A 21,299-nucleotide genomic window follows, 5' to 3' on the forward strand; every position below is an offset into this window, starting at 1 on the left:
TTATAAATGTATGAATAACACGGTGAAAATATGACTTCGAAAAATTGAACTCCCCATTTTTTCTCTTATAATATTCTAAATTACCAAATATATTGCTGTTTGATTATGACTGTTTGACTTTACAAATGGCACCCCATAGAAGGGCTCGACACACGGGGGCGACATGGCCTCTCCCTTCGTTTATACGAGATGTGCGACAAAGCGATAATCGTGGGTCTCCCTCCTGCTAAGCGACACGCTAAAAACGTGCGTGTGAACGCTCGTGTGTGTCGTGCTCAGGCGAGTCAGCGACGCGACCCCAGGAAGTTGAAAATGTTCTACTTGCCATCGCTGTCGCTCGGACAAGGACCAATCAGCGGAGGTTTCACTGACTGACCAATGAGCAGACGGGATGCTTCTCAGTGCAAACATGGAGGAGAAGGTACTTGTTATGTGGCATTTCCCAGAGCTTGACCAGAGGCAGCAGCACGGGGACTTGTTGGTGAGCAGGTTGTTGGTGTGGTCGTTCTCCGTGATACGAGACGAAGCCATCCACGTGTTTCTACGTGGAATAACAGACTTCACTGACCTCCAGTCACACCTTCATCTCTACCAACTCCCAACTGCTTTAATACCAACACTCCCTCCAGTCTGACGGCCGAGCAGAACCGGCCTGGCCTTTCGCCCCGGCTTCTACCGCGGGTCACATGTCTCCTCCCATAACACATCACTCCTCAGTGGTTCCCAAAAAGGTATCTGGGTGATCACCCTGCATCAGCTTTTATAGCAGGCACAAATACGTCAACAAGTCTAATACCCAGCCGTGCTGATTCACGGTTAAGTCATTTCAACTGCAAAACTCGTGAAGTCCTCGACACCGTTGCACCTGAAATGGTCAAACCTGTCTGACAACCACAAAGCTCAGAAACGTTCAGGAAAAGCACCCTACCAGATCCCCACGACACCTTCAACATGCAGCTGCGCACCTGCAAGAGACAAGTCTTTTCTGCAGTCATCAGTGATCACCTGAACAACTCGTGTGCTTCGTTCTGAAGTGCATGAGTACTCAGTAAACACACCAGCAGCTGGAGCCAGCAGCTTCCACACGCTCAACATGAACATCATGGTGGTTTCTGGGGCGGTGCAGCTTAAGCCTTTGTCCTCGTGGCATTTACTTTTATACGAGTCGTTTTAAAACCAGTACTTTACTCTAGTAAAGAGCTTGACCCAATACATTTTACACCCTAGTATCTGTACTTCTACCTACATGTGATACTTCGTTAGCTTACATAGCTTCCAGGTGCTCTCAGCTACTCTAGATTAGGTACGTAGGCCAAAAGGCCTGGTTCATTATTTGGCAACTACACATTGTTGCTTTTCCACCCAGAATTATAGGATTATAATTCACAGATTAACAGCCGAGTCCTGACGTGAGTGTGGGCGGGGTTAGGCCGTGATGGCTAGCACAAGCACGCGGCGGCTGGTACATGTTGCTGTGTTTAATTGGCATTCCTCAAACAGATCAAACTACAACACTTTCTCAAGTTCAGACAGACATCATGGATTCTTCTCAAAACATCACCGTACACGGGAAGTTCACGTAAAACCACCGAGTTAAAAAAGGTCTGTATGCTTCCTCACCAACGCCGAGTAGAGGCCCACCTCCCTGGTTCAGAAGCACCGTGGTGCTCCTAACCGTAGCTTTGTTACTTATTTGGTAAAACCAGCTGCTGGAACGCTCATATGAGCTCACGGTCTGGTCGGTTCTGGTATCAGTGGGGCTTTTTAGAGATGACTGGGTGCACATCTAGTTAGCTGCAGTCTTTCATCTAAACAGGTCACAGAGGTATTTTCATGTAAGTACGTGTAGGAGAAGATACGCAGGATCTAGCAGGAAAAGCAACGTTAGATGATGTTAAATTATAACGTAAAGGAGACCAAAAACATGCAAAAGAACCAAGTTGGCATCATTACATATACAGATATATACACACAGTTATGCACTTGCAAGAGACTTCTCCAGAAACAGTAAAACAGATGTAAACGAGGGACTTGGCTGTAAGACCCGTGGTCTGTTTGGTGCTCCATGATTGAACCCAGTTCCTCGTCAGCCTCGTAAATGTGGTAAAAACGGGTCCAGATAATACAAAGTGATTCACAAGCAGACATTTAAAACTGAGAAGGACTCTGAGGAGCAGTTGGTGGCGGGCTCCTCGTCCACGCGTGTCCCCGTCACAAGGCAGTCGTCAGAAAGAAGGCGGTTCTGGTGAGGTCTGAGTTCAGCTCGTTTCAGACTGAAGCATTCTGATGTCTAGTGAGGTATTAGTCCCGTCTGGTGCTTCGGCTTTTCCTACAACAGCAGAGGACAGTTTGGCTGCTTAGTTGATGACTGAGGACAGGTGACTTTGGTGACTTTCATCTCGATCCGTCGGAGTCCTTCTGCTTCTTTCTCTGAGCCGACATTAAAAACAGGCAGCAAACTGTTGTTTTATAAACGATGGCGCCCGAGGCGTTTTCACGCTCCAGTCGTGGTGGCGGGAGTCTGAAGGAGTCGCCGGAGCCCAGCGGCGTGTGGGAAGAGCCTGCTCCTTCAGCGGGACGCTTTAGTCTGCTGCGTGTCGCTGCAGCGGGGGTGCTGCTGTCTTCAGTCTTTGGGCTGTGGCGGCCATGTTGGAGCCCAGCTTGTTTCTGGCCTGAAACAAAGGGGTTGGCACCAACCTGACCCTAGCAACGGTCTTCTCCAGAGGCCCGTTTCTCCAAGGGGAATGAAGCGGTTACAGTACAACATGTATGACAGCCAGCTGGCTCTGCGGTTTGACAAGCAAACAGATGGGTCGTGATGAGTCAGGAGCTGTCCTGCGGGGCTTTGTTGTCAGTAATCCCAGTCGGAGACCTGGAGCGGTGCAGAGCTACTGTCCCGGCACATACGGCCAGCTGATGGAGCTTCCGGAGAGCTGCATGTCTCGGATCAGCGTCTCTATGGGGGTCTTTCCTACCAGGCGCATGAAAAACAGCTGAGAGATGAGGTTGGCAGGGACGGCGCGCAGGGCGGGCAGGCGCAGCAGCAGCCGGCCGAAGCGCTGCGGCTGGCTCGGATACTGCATCCGCTCATACTCCGTCAGAGCCACCTGAGCCTTCTCCTGCAGAGACTCCACGTGGACCGGGTCCGTCAGGCCACAGGCATCTGGGAGGAGGGAGGAGGGAGGCTACATTAGGAGTCGTGATGAGCGGAGACTAAAACATCAGTGACCTTTGAACCTGAACACCCCAATGGGAACTTCTCAGCTATGTTTACGTCCTTTAATCCTGTCTGACCAGTTTTGTTAGAGATTAGCCCCCACTTGTGCACAACCCGTGTAGTGAAACACGCACAAGACTAGGTGTCTGCCGTTACACCACCAGACCAGAGGGTGGCGCTACAGCCGGTTATGTTTAGTTCTGAATCAACAAGCCTGCTGCACACGAGAGCAACCGGACTCCAACGACTTAGCTCAGCAGACACCTGGCTGTGTGTTCTGCCTCACAAGACGCCGAGGTCAAAGTTTAACCGGTTCGATATTGTCCATCTCACGGGGGGGGGGGGGGGGGGGGGGGCTTCTCTGCTCACATGACCCCAAGATGGCTGCCCCTGTCTGCATGTCAGAAAGTAAACAGAACGCAGACAGAGCTGGAATCGGAGGAAATGCTTCTACTTGTCAGACCAAAGACTTTACAGATGGACCCAACGCCTCCCTGCTTCACACCCAGCTGTAAGACGTTGGACGGGGGTTAGACCACCCGATAGTTCCCGAGCGCAGCCACAGCTGCAGCTCACCGCGCCCCACCATGGGGGAGGGTCACATGCGGAGATGAATTCACTAGTGTGTGATGATGACTCTGGGACTTGTTCTGTTGATTAGGCGTCGCCTGTGTGTGTGTGTGTGTGTGTGTGTGTGTGTGTGTGTGTGTGTGTGTGTGTGTGTGTGTGTGTGTACGTGTGTGTGTGTGTGTGTGTGTGTGTGTGTGTGTGTACGTGTGTGTGTGTGTGTGTGTGTGTGTACGTGTGTACGGTGGCTGGAAAGAAGGGCCAGGCAAGGAGTTTTCGCCATTCTACTCCCAGAGATGCACCTTGGAGACCCAGAATGTGTCTGACAGAACCGCCTCCCGGATCCTGGATCCTTCGTCGGGAGGGTGGTGGAAACAGCACGGTACCGTTTAGTTCATGTTTCTGACATGACGGGGGGGGGCTGCACCTGAATACATCCTGGAATCATGTGAGCGGACAACGCGCTGTGATTGGCCACTCGGCCAGCAGCTCACACGGTGAGTTTTTACCCCGTGAGGTGAAAATATCAAAGCGGTTTGATTTTTAGAGCCTGGGTGTCCAACGCGTCCCTCGCCTGGAAGCAGCCAGCGAGCCACCCGGACTTGTAGTTAACGAGGGACGCATTTTATCCGTTTTCTGTGATCCGATTGGCCTGAACGATTTTTCTAGAAGGAATTGTAATTTCAGTTCAACTCACGACTTTCTTCACATCACAGTTCAACACATTATTATAGTCATATAACTCATACCATTGTCAAAGGCTGCAGTCAGGTCCAGCAGGACCAGAACCAGTCCCCTGCATCACTGAGAGTCAGAAGGTCATTAGAGACCCTAAGAAGAGCTGTTTCAGTAGAATGAGCTCTACGAAAACCTGACTGGAAGCTATCATAGATGTTATGTTCATCAAGAGCAGCTGTGAGTTGTTTAGCCACAACCTTTTCCAAGATCTTGGAGATGAACGGAAGTTTAGAGATGGGTCTGAAGCTGCTATGGAGAGAGGGGTCCAGACTCGGTTTTTTAAGAACATTTACAAATGTTGTCTGAGCATCCTTTAAGCTGTCACTCAGTCTAGTTGCCATGGCAACGCGGTGTTTATGACGATGGAGCCGAGGAGGTTCTGGAGGGTTCTCATAGTTGTAAAATAAAATGTGAAGTGGAATCGGATTGGTGAGGTTTGTCTGTGGCGCCACAAAGGGTCCAAAACCCGGTAAAGCAGAAGGATTTCCTTTGAGATCCTCCAGAGAGCACCATCTGTTAAATCCTCCAATAACAGATCAGCTATGATATGATGTCAGATTCCCGTCGGGCACGGGTGTCTTCATAGGTTTTAGCTCCAATAATGAGACCTAAGTCATTATTTATTGGGTAAATCGAGTTAGTGGATGACTGAGACATTCAGAGCTGCGGTTCCGCGTTCTACCACTAGAGGCTGTTCGTACGCACGAGTTCAGATCTTCTTACATTTAGGAACATCCCTACGCACAGCTACAAGTGGGTAAATACCACACCACGCGTAAACCCGTGCCTACGTACCAAATACGCACGGATGTGTTGATGAAAGCGGGTTTCAGGAACGTCCCATCTGCAGTGGCTCGATAACAGTTTAAATGCCGTTTGTTTATGAAGATGAGCACAGGCCTCCAAACTCTGGACATCTCCTGTGATTTAGTTTCACCACATTTCCCTCGGCAGCTTCAGCTTTAGTAATAAAACACGAGTTTTAAAGCAGCCGCCACCCTCCACCCTCATTATTGTCAACAATAAATGCAGCACAGCATCGTTTTACCCGCAGTAGTGAGCAAAACTTCACTTTCAGGAGCAAAAACCCTTAAAAATGATCAAAAGAATCAGGAAAGCAGGAAGAAATGCTATTTGTCTTTTTACTTTTTTCACTCCAGTTCAGATTATTTGTGTTTTCATCACATTTAGCTCGTATTTCATTCAAACTATCTTCAGCTTCATTCATTTATGATCACATTTGTTTGGCGTTATTTGGAGAATTCATCAGAACAATTACTTGAAAGGTTTCTATTAAACGCCACTTAAAGAACATTAAACGGCATTCTATGGTTTTTGTTCATTCATGAGAAAGACGTTGACAGGGTCAGGGACCGGACAGCGCGTTATGTTTGGGCTAGCGTGAGGACCTGTTGTAGACATGTCTATCACTCACGTACAACTAAATGTTTGCATTGCAGTTTTAACATAGAAAGCACCAATGTGAATAAATGGTATGGCTGTGGCTCTTTCCTCGTGTAAAAGTAGCTCACTAGAGCCCTGGTGTACAGAGGCAGTTCAGGTACCAGCAGGTTACCTGGGGAGAACAGAGCGATGGCCTTGAGGCAGCTGTACTCAGCCGAGTCCACCTGAAGCCGGGTCAGCTTGTCCACCTGGTCCTGGAACATCCTCACCTGGTCCATGAAGGACACCACGCGCTCGGCAGACATGGGGGACGAGTGGAAACCAGCTGCAGCCAGCAGGGGCGCCATGTGCAGAGGCAAGGACGACTGCGCCGCGTTGAGGATGAAAAGCTCACTCCAGCTCAGCCTCAGCAGCGCCACCTGTAGAGACAACGATGACATTGCTGCTGCCTGCATTCATTATGGGTCATGTGACGCCATCTGCTCACCTGGTCCGAGACGGGCAGCTCGGGGAAATACGGGATGTTTCTGGCCCACTCCACAGTGCTGAAGAGCAGCCGTGCAGCTAGTTCACAGATGTTATCTATTCCCATGGCGTTGTCTGGACCAGCCTGCTGGTTGTACTGGTGTCCATATCGGCTGTTGGGATACGGCTCGGCTCGCAGCAGCTGGGAAATGAGCTCCGACACTGGCTGACCGTCACCGCCCCTTCCTCCATTGTTGTTGGTGTAGAACTCACCTCCTCCAAGGCCGCTGACACCACCTATGGGAGTAATGGAAGGGCTGAGGCTGGGCTGGGGGGGGATCCGACCGCGTTGAACTGCTGTAGTTTGGTTGGGGGACCAGGGGGGAGGTGTGGTGAGTGAGGGGAGGGGAGGGAAAGCACAAGGAAAGAAGAGTTAAAACGATTACATCATTACTGGAGAGGTCAGAGGTCAGAACGCAGGCCTGAGCCAATCAGGGAGCTCCTTACTAAGAAGCAGCTGCTGAGGTCTTCACAAACATCCAGCAGGTCCTGGAACACCTGAGATAGGATTAGCTACACCTAGGGGTAGTTGCAGTTTCTGCTGATCACCGATCTGAAGGAAAACCTGACTTGTCGATACCGATTTAGTCTCGACTAAATGCAGATTAGGTCAATGTTTCACCTTCCTTTCATCGATACAACCAACATGAATCCTCATGAAACGACACCAGTTCCAACCGGACAGGAGGTGATGTTCTCAACTACAAATGAACTCATTTAGCAGAACCACTAAATCGTATTTGTTCCTTTGGGCCAGGGGTGCCCAATCCCGGTCCTGGAGGGCCGGTGTCCAGCATGTTTTGGTTTTAACGCTGTTTCAACACACCTGATTTCAATCAGCAGGTGATCAACAGGCTTCTGCAGAGCCTGATGAGCTGCTGCAGGTGATTCAGCCACTGAATTAAGTGTGTTGGAGCAGAGAAACCACTAAAACGTGCTGGATACTGGGTTAGGGTTAGGTTCATTTGTACCTGTTTTGACACACTTGTCATTTAAAGAGCAAGTCACATCAAAATCAACTTATTTTAGCTGATAACAAGTACAGGTGCTGGCCAGTAAATTAGAATATCATCAAAAGGTTGAAAATATTTCAGTAATTCCATTCAAAACGTGAAACTTGTACATTATATTCATGCAATGCACACAGACCAATGTATTTCCGATGTTTATTACGTTTAATTTTGATATTTATAGGTGACAACCAATGAAAACATCAAATCTGGTATCTCAGAAAATTAGAATATTCTAAAGGCCAATGAAAAAATGTTTGTTTCTCTAATGTTGGCCAACTGAAAAGAATGAACATGAAAAGAATGTGCATGTATAGCACTCAATACTTAGTCGGGGCTCCTTTTGCCTCAATAACTGCAGTAATGCGGCGTGGCATGGACTCGATCAGTCTGTGGCACTGCTCAGGTGTTATGAGAGCCCAGGTTGCTCTGATAGTCGTCTTCAGCTCCTCTGCATTGTTGGGTCTAGCGTATTGCATCCTCCGCTTCACAATACCCCATAGATTTTCTATGGGGTTAAGGTCAGGCGAGTTTGCTGGCCAATCAAGGACAGGGATACCATGGTCCTTGAACCAGGTGCTGGTGGTTTTGGCACTGTGTGCAGGTGCCAAGTCCTGTTGAAAGGTGAAGTCTGCATCCCCATAAAGTTGGTCAGCAGCAGGAAGCATGAAGTGCTCTAAAACTTCCTGGTAGACGGCTGCATTGACCCTGGACCTCAGGAAACAGAGTGGGCCAACACCGGCAGATGACATGGCACCCCACACCATCACTGACGGTGGAAACTTTACACTGGACCTCATGCAACGTGGATTCTGTGCTTCTCCGCTCTTCCTCCAGACTCTGGGTCCTTGATTTCCAAAGGAAATGCAGAACTTGCTTACATCAGAAAACATAACTTTGGACCACTCAGCATCAGTCCAGTCCTTTTTGTCCTTGGCCCAGGCGAGACGCTTCTTGCGCTGTTTCTTGTTCAGGAGTGGCTTGACACACGGAATGCGACACCTGAATCCCATGTCTTTCATGAGTCTCCTCGTGGTGGTTCTTGAAGCGCTGACTCCAGCTGCAGTCCACTCTTTGTGGATCTCCCCCACATTTTTGAATGGGTTTGTCGTCACAATTCTCTGCAGGGTGCGGTTATCCCTAGAGCTTGTACACTTTTTTCTACCACATTTTTTCCGTCCCTTCGCCTGTCTGTTAATGTGCTTGGACACAGAGCTCTGCGAACAGCCAGCTTCTTTAGCAATCACCTTTTGTGTCTTGCCCTCCTTGTGCAAGGTGTCAATGATTGTCTTTTGGACAGCTGTTAAGTCAGAAGTCTTCCCCATGATTGTGGTGCCTTCAAAACAAGACTGAGGGACCTTTTAAAGGCCTTTGCAGGTGTTTTGAGTAAATCAGCTGATTAGAGTGGCAGCAGGTGTCTTCTATATTCAGCCTTTTCAGAATATTCTAATTTTTTGAGATACCAAATTTGGAGTTTTCATTAGTTGTCACTTATGAATATCAAATTTAAATGTAATGAACATTGGAAATACATTGGTCTGTGTGCATTGCATGAATATAATGTACAAGTTTCACGTTTTGAATGGAATTACTGAAATATTTTCAACCTTTTGATGATATTCTAATTTACTGGCCAGCACCTGTATAAATGAGTGTCTAATAGTGTTGTAGACGTGTGTAGTTATTATTTTTGCATTTTGATGCGTTTTCTTTGATAACTCTAAATTCGGTCTACAAACGTCAGTCTAGCGCCCTCTTCAGCTCAAAAGTATCGAACACGTTTATTATGAGTCGGTTTTAGCCAGTGGCTAACGAGAACAATGCTACGTATTTCAGAAAAGTACTACGTAGCAGCTCTGTGGCTGTAGGTTATAAAAGCACCGCGGTCTCAGCCAGCCTTGTAGCAGTCGGGGCTCGTGAGTGGGCTGTGCTGTAGCTAGCATTAGCACTGAGTCAGAGTCCCAGCAAAACTTCTAGTATTAAAATCATTTAGTTCCAGTAGCTTGGCTGTTAATATTGTAGTTAAGTGTCTTTTACATGTGACTCTTTCACCAACTTGATGGAGTTTGAACCGGTCATGCTGGTTTGAAGAGTATTTCATAAATTAGTCCAAGCCGTGCCAGTAATTAGCCAGATCCCGCCGACTGCCGCTTCCCCAAAGAGGAGATTTTGGGCCCAATCTGAGGTGAGTTAGCTAAATAATTACTTTAAACAGCTTCTAAAGATTGTTCTCTACCTGTACTGTTGCAGCTATAATTGCTATATTTATAATTACAAAATAAGAGAGACGTGGACGTGGTTCACGTAATTTAGACAATCAGTCCACACTGCCGCAGGCTCGAAGCGAGTGGTGTGTGTGTGTGTGTGAGGGAGAGATAATGTCACAGACTGGTTCGGGTTGAGTTTTTGTGCCAGTTAGTAATATCAGCGCTGATGCAGAGCAGGAGGGACACTGACGAGCAGCTCCTCCTTCTGCTAAAAAGCTGACCCGGTTCTGAACTGGTGCTGAGCCCGGTTCTCATTAGAACCTGTCTGATTCTGGACCCTGAGTTAGCTCAGAGAGCCATCAGATCACTCACCAGCCGTGTTATAAAGCACATATATTAGTTTGTTTTGTACACGATCTAAGTTACTATAGTTATTATATTTTTCAGGCTAAATCTGCCCAAGACGGAAGTGGTCCTCCTCCAGCCTGCACCGGTCCAGGCTAGAGCCTTGCAGGTGAATTATTTAACCATCTGTCTTTCTTTACCTTCTAGTTTTAACATGATGTCATTATTTTAGCTTATTGTTACACGTGTGTTGCTGCTCTTAAAAACAACTGTACATATATTTGCTGTTTCTTTATATTTCACACAGCCTCCCAGCAGCTGTGTGTCTGACACTGGGACCATGATGGGAATTGCACCCAGAGCAGCTTCTACACTCCTGAGCAGACCCAGGTGTGGTGGAGAGCTTCTGAGCAGCTTCCATCTGAATGACAGGACAAGCTGTGTGAACTGTTCTAGGTAAACAATATTATAAATAATAATATTGTACTCTTTAATCTGTTATTTTCTCACATCTCAGCCTGGCTGGTCACCACTGGAGAGGAGTAGCTTCCCAGACTCACACCAACATCCAGTTTTACCTCAGGGCCTCCTGATCTACCAGAAAAACCTGTAGCTCCATCCTTGCTCTGCCTTTGAGTTTGAACATTAACTATGTTTTTGTTTCATAGCTTATTGCTTCATGTGTGTTGCTGCTGCGAGCGTGGAGCTAGATTACATCATGAAGGAGGCTACTGATTCTGGTCCTGTGGCACTTGGTGATGTGTGAGCTGATTCATCTGGTAAACAACATGTAAATTAAATATTTTGTTTTTGCTATCAAAAGTAAATTAACTAATAACCTGCATTATTGCAGGACACTCAGCAAAGTATGGACGCTACACCATGAGGCAGGCACACGTTAATACTCTATAAGAGCACATAAGGTGAGCAACACCACGTATTATTGTTATTACTGTACACTGTCCTGAATTTGTTGTCTTTCTGCATCTCATCATTAGCCTGGCTGATCACCTGATAACTCCTGTCATCTGGTTATGACAGCATGAGGATGTCCTCACACACCTGTAACCTATCAGCTCATCTGGCAGAATAGAGAGAGAAGAGACAACACCACATCTCCTGTTCCTGGAAAGCCTTCAGCCATCCTTCGATGACTGAGAACCTCCATCAGCTCTGTCTCCTGTCTGCCTACAATTATTATAATAAATATTGTGTTTGACAAGTTTTTTGTAATGCCAAATATCTCATTTTGATTCCAGTTTTGATATTTTAATGGATATTTATAAATTACATTAATTGAATTATCACATTGTCGCATGTTTAACTAGCTCTATTGTGATGAACTAAACTAGCACCTCACTGTTAAAAGCTCGTTTTAATTTCAAGCATGTTTAAGTATTTATGGACATGAACAAAAACAGGAAATATATAAATTGAGATTTATTTAATTAATATAACAAATAAGGGGGAAAGAGGCATTGAAAGGCACATTCTTCTGGAAGCTTCTGATCCTGACGACACCAGCAGAGACCACCTGCAGACACCAGAGGATCACCTGCAACCAAGAACAGCTGTTATCAGTAAATAAATAATGAAATCAGGGCAGTTTAAGTGGGCTGAACACATTACAGAATAATTTTCTCATGGGGTATTTTCAAAACTTTCTATGCAGCAGACTGTAACTTGAGCCCAGGGCTCCAGGAGAGCTGCTATCCAGCATGTTTCAGTGGATTTTCCTGCTTTAACAGGTTAGATTAGCTGTTAAGCAGCTCAGCTATTTGTTGCTGATTAAAACCAGGTGTGTTGAAGCAGATAAACCTCTAAAACATGCTGAATACTAGCTCTCTAGGGCCGTGGAGCCAAACCCTGCAGCTAATCTAATGCTATGGCTAACTGCTACTTACCATTCAGAGCTGGTTCTGTTGGGTCGGTTCCTGTAGTTTCAGGCAACTCACAAGCTCAAAACATTAAGGCTCAGGTCCGCTCGTCTCCTCCAAATAGACTTGGTTCCTTTCTTCTCGAGTGTCTGGGTAAGGAGGGGGAGAAACGTCCTCCAGACTGCTCAGAGTGAAGGGAGCTAGCTTCGTCTCGTTACCCAACCATCTTCGACACTGCTGTGGCTCCGCCCTCTCTGTCCGTCAGGCAACGCCTACTAATGATGCATTTTTCATAATTGATACGTGGGTGGAGAAGGACTCTGAGGCATGCTTGACCTGTTCTTTAACCTTTATTTACCCAGCAAACGTCGCATGAATATACAATTAAACCATAGAGAACAAGTAAATGTATAAAACTAAGTAAAACAGTACACATCAGTGAGGTGCTGTGGAGATTTCTTCATTTAGATTTAAAAACACTCAGCCAAACAAGCGGTCAGCTTCCATTTTATCTGCAACTCTTTCCAAGTCGATGGTGCTGATGGACAAAGGCCGGCTCTCCTAGGTCAGTACGTACAGATGAGTCCGATAGCAACAGATGATCTATCAGCCGAAGAGGGTTATGTGGGGTTAGGGTAGCCTTGTATATAAATGTGTGAAGGTGCGATTTCCTCCTGACGGTCAAGGCAGGCCATCCCACCTGAGAGTACAACTCACAATGATGATCTATAGCAATGATGTGCTCTAACATTTACTAGGGGTGCACTCCTAGCTACAACTGGCCCATTTGGGGATTTTCATTCATGCTGGATGGACAGGCATGCTGACCTTTGACCTTGTGGGGTGGGGAGGGGGGTCTCCACAGAGACGCATTAGCTTGCTTTGCATGTTGATTATGAGGAAAAACAAACCAAACAAACATGCCACTGATCTTTTTGTTGGTTTAAAAGACAATCGGACTGTGTTGTTGCAGTGGTGGTGGTGGTGGGTGGGGGGTGGGGGGGGACACTGACCTGAGCTCCGCCCAACATGAACTCCACATATTGGGCTCTTCCTGATGGAGCCAACAGGTGGGAGGCTTACGGCGCAGACACAGGTGCTCTAGAGCCTAGCCTGAGCCTACGGACATGCAACAGGGTATCTGCAGGTTTATGGGAGCCAAATTTAAGACCTTTTTAAGACCTTTTTAAGGCCACTTTGACCAGTTATTTTTTAAATTAAATTTAAACTATGATTTCCAGCTGTTGCCTGGAACGTCGCGAACGTGGGATTAGCCATCCAGTTACCATTAAACTTGCACTTCCCCATGGCGCAAGCTCCCACTAGCTTAACCAGCTAATGTGCTCATCTAAAAATAGCCCCCTTTCACTGAATGTGTGCGGTTCCGCTTACGCCATGTCGTACACAAAAAATGCTGAACACTAACTAGAAATTCACGAAATTTTTATAGAAATAAAATAATCTTGTTCATTGGGTTTTTGGTCATTTAACACCTTTGGAGACTGTTTTTAAGGATTATTTGTCGTTTTTAAGGATTTTTAAGGCCTTAAATTTGGAAAAGCTAATTTAAGACTGTTTAAGGACCCGCGGATACCCGGTGCAAGCAGGACGTTGAGGATGGCACACATACCCTCTTTACGCATGCCCACATGGAAACACTTCTTCAGACGGCAGTACTGACACTGGTTCCTGTGGTGCTGATCGATCTGACACTCCCTGTTGGACCTGAGGATACAAACACAGCAGATGAGTCGGCATCCATCACAACCATCTATGATAGAGAAACCGCTCTGATTTACCTTTCTTCTCTCTGATTGGGCGATGTTAAACCCTATTTATCATATTTCTACACAGAAAACATTTCCACACATTTTCTAACTGAAGTTCACGTTCAGCATTTTTCAAACAGGAAGTGGGTGAATCAGCATCCTGATGACCTCAAATGTGCCAACTCTAGTAACTTTTAAATCCAAATGAAAAACCTTCATGTATTCATCAGCATTTGAATAAATGTTTGCTACGCTGCACTGACTGCTACCCTTATGTCTATGCCTTTTATCTGTTGGTTAAACCTGAAGTTTACGTCTGCATTTCTTTGTTTGCTGTCCTTGCTTCTGTAAAGCACGTCGAACGGCCTTTGTGTCTGAAACGTGCTACACAAACAAAGCTGCCTTGCCAAGCGTACAGTCAACTGTTGTCTTTTTTCTAAATAACTGATGGACTGAGGACGGATATACTGTAAGCTGCAGCAATCAAACGGACTAGCAGCCCTCAAAGCTCTTTGGACTTGCAGCGAACACGTGATATCAGGTAAGACGAACATTCATGTATTTCATGAGAGGCAGGAATACATGCGATGTGTTTATATGGATACTCCCAATGGATGGAAGACCACGGATGACGCCCACTGTAGTGAAATGAAACATATCGGCTCCACTGTAAAGTGAGTTGCTTTTACCACACACTGTTATAACTCCAGCGGGGTGAATTCTGGCGATGTCAGCAACTTGTTGTATTTCATCAGGAAGACAGGGACATGGACAAATGTGATGTGTTTTGGATGGGTGGGTATATCACCATGGAGGACACGCGGTACCGTCACTGTAGTGAAATGCCGGGTAATTATTTACAGTATTATTGCTCCAATGTAGGCTTGCGTGTGTTAAAATCAGTGTTGGGAGTAACGCCGTTTAAGTATAACGGCGTTTCTAACGGCGTTCTTATTTAGGTAACGGAATAATCTAATTAATTACTTTTCCCGCCGTTGCAACGCCGTTACCGTTACTGGGGACGGAAGGTTGTGCGTTACTATGTGCTTGCCGAACGTTGAGCAGCAGCGTGAGAATTTCCGACCGTCACACTTCAGCTGCAGCCAGGGAGAGAGAGGTGTCGGTAACGCACTTACAAACACGATGATGATTGGCCGGGTGGGCGGAGACCCTCACGGTCTCAGTCACTGCATTCTGTAGACACAACGGGAATAACTCCGTTTAAAATAACCGCGTTAATAAAACATCTTTCTTTCCGTAACGAGCAAACTAATTAATTACCCGCTTCTTTTATCAAAACGTTGTTCCTGTTACTGGTAAGAAAATGCGTGCGTGAAGCAGCGCGGTGTGTTGAAGCTGTCATCATCAGCTGATCAGGAGCTAAAGAGGCAGATGTTTAAGAGCATCACGGCCCGTGAAGAACGAGGAAGACGTGATGAATAGTCTACGGCTGCAGACCCGCAGATTTGTGGCTGCAGCAGCGAATCTGCGGGTCTGCAGCCGTGCCCTTAGCGTGACAGCGGGACGTCCTGAAGGTCCGCTCACCTGTTCACCGCTCAGACATCCTGATCTTCTGCCTTCCTAGATCATCCAGCTGTAACCTGTTTCTGATCATGTCTTCAGTCTCGCTGTAACACTGATGCATCAGTCTCAGACGTCATGGAGCTCAGGTGTTATCAGAACTACCTGTGTGTGTTCACCACCCAGCTTCAGCTCTTCTGTGGTTGGGTCTGACCCACGTTAGTAAATGTAAGTCCTCCATCAGGCTTGTGCCTCTTCTAGTGTCATTTTAAAGGTTTTTATTTATTTAACCGTTACTAGATTAGCAGCAACAGAAATGCTGCTAAAAACACACAATTATGTGAAGCTGGAAAAATTAGAATACTGTGCAAAATTACATTCATTTCTGTAATTTAACTAGACTGAGAGACCATTTAAAGGCTCGGGAACCTTTACAGGTGTTTTAAATGTTAGCTGATTGGGGTCTTGTTAAATATCACACAGTGACCTTTTAATAGTCTAGATTAGTGTAATGTTCCTATTAGTAGTTCCTCCTGTTAAGTGCGTATTTGTTTAAATTATTCAGGTTAATAAAAAACATTTGGACATGCATTTTATTATGTTCCAGTCATTAGTCATTTATATTTTACTATTGTAGTAATTCTTGCATGCTTTAATGAAAAAAGTAACTAAGTAGTTACTTTTGTTGGTAATTAGTTACTTTTATGATCTTGTAACTCAGTTAGTAACTGAGTTACTTTTTTGACAAAGTAATCAGTAACTATAACTAATTACTTTTTTAAAGTAACGTTCCCAACACTGGTTAAAATGACGTTGTTTGTTTAGTACAGTGTTTCCCTTACATAGGCGTAACCATGGCGGCTCGCCACGGCTGAAATCCCAGCGCCACGCCTACAAGATCAAAAGTTTTATTGATTTTTTTTTGCGACATTTCCCGAAGAAGCAGCGGGAACTACTCTGTTGTTGCTTGTGATCACAGCCGGTAGGCAGCAGGGAGGAGGAGGCAGGGCAGGGTGGTTACAAACAGGCATGAGCCGGACACTCATCGTTTCAGACGAGTATCCGGTACGGATAAAGCATTTTTGACGAATACGAGCATGAAACGAGTAAAACTCGTAAATATCTGTAATCGTACTGAAGGAAAATCCTCATTGGGTAACGGACTGTCTTCACGCCTTGTGATTGGCCAGTGACATGGAGCGCCCGCCCCTCCCTACACACAAAACTCTGCAGCTGGGAGCTCTGTCCGTCCGGCCCACGCCCACGCCCACACACACACACGCACACGCACACGCCCACGCACACGCACACACACACACACACACACACACACAGTAACAGATCTCTCTGTGCTTGCTTCACTGTTCCTCACGTTTCTACAGAACTCCCAAGGTTTTCTTCACCTCGCCTCTTTTTCGGTTTAATATTTAAAGTTACTGTTTTCGTAGCTAACGTACGTGGTGCATTTGACAAGACAGAGCTGAAAACGGCTCGTGCTGCGTCAGTCACTGCCTCCGCTCCAGTCGGGTTTTTATTTATTTATTATTTTATTTTAACTCTCTCTCTCTCTCTCTCTCTCACACACACACACACCTCAGTCAACATTGTTTTGTTTAACTGTGTGTGGGAAAACAACGTTAGGAAAAAATCTGTTTCATCAAACTAAAATAAAATGGTTGTAGTATTTCATATTTCCTACTGCATGAGGTCAGATGTAATAATTCATGCACTTAAACATTAATGTTCTGATTTTACTGAAAAACTTGTTCTGTAATAGTTCCTTTACTATTGTGATCAAACATATTTCATCTCAGTTCTGAGGCTGCTCTGTAAATAGTTTTCAAATAAACAATACACATATCAACTTCTGGTCAATCCATATCAATTTCAGATTTAAAATAATGTATTGATGTAAGCCACACCCACTAATGTCCAAATAATAAATAAGAGGTGCATCCATCTGTGTATCTGATCCGCATTAGTGATATTTTCAGCACCAGAACAGTGAAGCAAAGAAACAGATTCCTGAGTTTATGTTAGTAATTTTATTTATTAGGTGCATCTGACCTGTTCTATTTTTCTCTGAAATGAGATCAAATCAGTGCTTCTATGGGTTGTCTCCTCTCTGCACTAGAAACATGTACTTTATTATAATGTCCACTGTAATGCATCTTGATGTTCTTAACAAATAAATTAAATCAAAGATATTGGTCAGTAATGCCAAATATGTAAATTTGTGTTTCAGTCATTTTTATACTGGCTTAAAAATACTTCCATGCTTTCGTTCTTTTTTAAACACAGAAACAGTTTTGTTTACCTGTTTGTAGCTACGGTTTCGCCGACAGCTGCCGGCTTCTTCAGGCTGAAGAAGCCGGCAGCTGTCGGCGAAACCGTAGCTACAAACAGGTAAACAAAACTGTTCCTGTGTTTAAAAAATAACGAAAGCATGGATTTACAAAGACACAGCAAGAACACACCTAAGATGTTTAAAAATACTTCATTAAGTCTACTAATCAGAGGTGTAGAAGGTGTTTAACAGGGCCAGCCCGGTAATGGTCTTAGACCAAAATAAAGGGGGCAGAAGGAGATGTTTTCCAGACGCCAAGAAAAATTAAATACCAACACCCCCCCCCCCCCCCCCCCCCCAAAGTGTGTCACTGAGAGTTTAAAACAAAAATTATTCTTGTGCAAATATTGGTGTATTCACCTTTAATACTAGTTATTCAAATGCAGCAGTTGCTGGATTGGTGCAGTTCAAAGTGGAGTGCATCAAATAAAACCGTATTAACATAAAGGTGAGACGTGTCATAACCCCCCACCCCCACCCCCCACCACACCTGGAAACATTCCTAGGGGAAACCTAATATTAATGTTGATGGGGGAAACACTGTAGTACGAGTGTGACCGTTGGGATATCTAGTCTCATCCTGGAGAGAGCAGCGGCTGAAGCCGGTGTTACCAGCAGCAACAAAAACTTTTAGAAAAACCTGCTTCGACCTAAAGTGAAACTATGTTTACAACATAATGTCATAAAGCCAGCGGGTGAGTTTTGGCAAAGTCGGCAACTTGTTTACATCGGGTAACAGCGGCAGAGAGGACTTAAGCTAACGTTGGTAAGCTAGTTAACAACACTTAAAGCTAACGTTGGTAAGCTAGTTAACAACACTTAACTTTTGTAAACACCACTGTATGATCCCCACCTACAGGTGTGCTACTTCTTCTGATGACTGAACTGAGCTTGAACTAGTAGAAGAAATGCTAAACAACAAAAACAACAACAACAGCCATTTCAGGCTATATTTTCCCTTTGTTTAGTACTTCTGATGCTCACTGTTTACATGCTTTTGCCAACCAATATGGTGGACCCACGTGATTAGGTGACGTAGGTGCAAAAGCATGTAACACCCGAAACGACGTCATCTAACAGAGAGCGATAGCCACGCCTCGTTGAGATCTGTTGATTAGTTAGTACATCTCTACTTTTTACTATTCTAACTAGGCTAACAGAAAGCAGTCACGTGACTCGGTGCATTTTAAATGTAGCGCGGCTAAAACAACCATCAGCAGTACTCTGGTTCCAGAGCCCTGTCTAAGCACACAGGTGCTAAACAATACAACTCCCATGATGCATCGGTCACCTGCACGTGTAGCTCAGGTTGCGTCTGACGCTCCGCTTGAAGAAGCTCTTGCAGCCTTCGCAGGTGAACACGCCGTAATGTTTCCCGCTGGACTTGTCCCCGCACACCACGCAGTCCACCACGCAGGCCTTGTCCTCGTCCCCGGCCTCCATGTCGCTGCCCCCCGCCTGGGGAGATTCGTCCTCTTCCTCCCCCCTCAGGTAGCTCTTGTCCCCCAACCCATTGGTGCCCCCGTTGGGATCTCCCCAGCCCCCACTCACCATGGCCATCGCTCGGTTACCGAACCACCGCAGAGAGGAGGGGGCAGGCCGCCAGCAGCTCTGGTCGCTGTCAGAGGGTCACATAAAAAGCTCCCGGAGCAGCTCGTGTGTGGACTAGTTGGTTCTAATAGGTGTTGAGCTAAAAAATGTCACCAGGAACCGCAGCCTACTCCCCTCTGACCTGCAAACGGAGTTCAGCGTGGAAACTTTTCACATCCCCGTCTTACGTCGCCGTTGCTTCCTTCTGCCAGCTCGTAGCTTGTTCGGTCTACGGAACCACCGGTCCGGTCCAGTTCACACTTTGACCTTTAGCAGAACACAGTCCCGTCAGATGAACGAGCCTCTCCAGCCAGCAGGACAGGAACACATTCCGACTGAACAGCTAGCTAGCCGTTTCTGTAGCAACAGTAATGGCTGAAAAAGGACCTCCGCGTAGCTCCCCTCGGCACATGCCGGACGGGATGCGATCCGCCCGCCCCTCACCGGAGGAACCCGCTCACAAACCAAACAATAAAAACAAACGCTCCCCCCACGGAGACCGGTCCCTTTGGGTTGCACAGGCTGCGGCGGTGCCGGTGCTTCGGGTCCAGAACATCCGAGCAGATCCACACAGCCTTGGTTCGGTTCGGCTGGTCGGTTTCCCCACCGAAAGCTAAACGAGAGACAGGAGGTGATCCAGTTGGGCGCTCTCCGGGAACTAATCTGCCTCCGTCAGCCTTTTGTTGGTGCCTGTCCACCGAGAGCTAATGGCCGGACCGACCGTGCGTGCAGCACGGGAGGGGGAGAGGGGTGAGCTCCTCCGCGCTGCCCTCCCAGGGCTCCACGTTAAATAGTTCTGAAGTGGATCGAACACACTTCAGCCTATTTTATTATCATTAACCTCTCTTTTACTCTCGAACACCTCCTTTAATCTGTAAGGAGACCGCTTCAGAACCGTGGGGGAGGGGCTGTGCGTGTGCGCGCGCGTGCTCCAAGGGATTTGGCACTGCTATTCAAGCGCTGTGGTTGCCATGGCGCTGGCTGCCTTATATGGACATTAGAGTCAAAGAGCAAAAGAGAGTGGGCTCAGTGGGCAAACACACACACACACACACACACACACACACACACACACACACAGAAGAATGCTGAGGGAATCTCACCACAAACACAAAGCGACTTTTGTCTCTTCAAGTCTTTTAGGTAAATACTACAACGTGGCTAATTAAGCAGCTGGGAAAATCAGCATCTGTTGAATGTAATTAGCATCTTCTCTCGCTGCGCCGTGTTGAAACTTCAGCGTTCCCACGTCATGGCCACAGCTGGTATTCCTAAGGGCCTCTGCCTGTGCAGCGTGTGGGGATTGTGCTGGAGGTCAACCTGACATCCACACCCCTCTCCCCGCCAAGGAAACAGGAACAAGCTCAGGGTCAGATGCACAGCAACCCTGGATAAGAGATAAGAGACGAGTCTAAAGGTGCAGCGCACTGGGAGTAGGATGGCTGAGAGTGTTTGGATTCCCTAAAAGGTTCAATATATGGACCTCGTCTTATCTCGAGAGCAGTTAGCGATTTAAAGGTGGCCACTTTTATGGCATAACTGAATCCAACCGCGGCTTTACCCCTGTAGAGAGCAGCACGTCTGCACTTATCTCTCCCTGTGTTGTGACAGAGCTGGTTGTAAACGAGATAGCATATTACTGGGTTGCTAATCTGTTCTCAATCTGGAGAACTGTAAATAATCTCTAAATAAGCAACTGTCCCCATTTCCAAAACACCATAAGGTACTGAGAGGTGGGTGAGTGGGCTCGTGTTATTAACGCGTCGTTTTCATGGCAGGGTGATGACTTTAACGTGGACAGTTGAAATCTCTGCAAGGTGAACCCGACTCAACTTCCCTTTAACTCCAGGCTCCAAATGCATGTGGACGCTAGCGGTCACCAGATAGGTGCCCCTAGCACACTCTGAGCATTCAGGTGATGCTTTCCTTGTTGAAGCATCCTGCATGCCTGAGAAGGTCTGATCACCTTTAGAAGGAGACAGAACATGTAAGGGGTGCCCACATGTATAAACAGTACATAGACAGTCTCCGCTTCTTAAGAATAGAGTAGAAAATAGAGGCCAACTGACATATTCATTTTCTTGTACATCGGCCAAAATTATTTTTAAAAGACGATTGAAAAAAAAAACAGGCGTCTGTGTGGCCAACTGCTTCTCCGAGACTGAAGGAAGGACCCCAACAC

The 21,299-nt window shown here is 46.4% G+C and overlaps 1 protein-coding gene across 2 annotated transcripts; it reads right to left on the bottom strand.

Annotated features, from left to right (window-relative positions):
• Positions 1 to 1,463: 1,463 nt before the first annotated feature.
• nr2f6a (nuclear receptor subfamily 2, group F, member 6a) lies at positions 1,464 to 20,045 on the bottom strand. Of its 2 annotated transcripts, none has more exons than XM_054737240.2 (5): positions 18,819 to 20,045; positions 13,521 to 13,615; positions 6,414 to 6,745; positions 6,099 to 6,345; positions 1,464 to 3,163 (listed from the first exon to the last, which is right to left on the bottom strand). In XM_054737240.2, exons 1-5 carry the CDS (start codon positions 19,085 to 19,087, stop codon positions 2,889 to 2,891), a joined length of 1,218 nt encoding a protein of 405 aa, XP_054593215.1. In that variant the 5' UTR covers positions 19,088 to 20,045; the 3' UTR covers positions 1,464 to 2,888. The 2 variants fall into 2 exon arrangements, with proteins under 2 accessions (XP_054593215.1, XP_015798164.2); XM_015942678.3 differs by having other exon boundaries at positions 6,414 to 6,748; positions 18,819 to 20,044.
• Between the last annotated feature and the right edge of the window lie 1,254 nt (positions 20,046 to 21,299).

Source organism: Nothobranchius furzeri, chromosome 11 (genome assembly GCF_043380555.1).
Source record: "Nothobranchius furzeri strain GRZ-AD chromosome 11, NfurGRZ-RIMD1, whole genome shotgun sequence".
NCBI classification, from domain to species: Eukaryota; Metazoa; Chordata; class Actinopteri; order Cyprinodontiformes; family Nothobranchiidae; genus Nothobranchius; species Nothobranchius furzeri.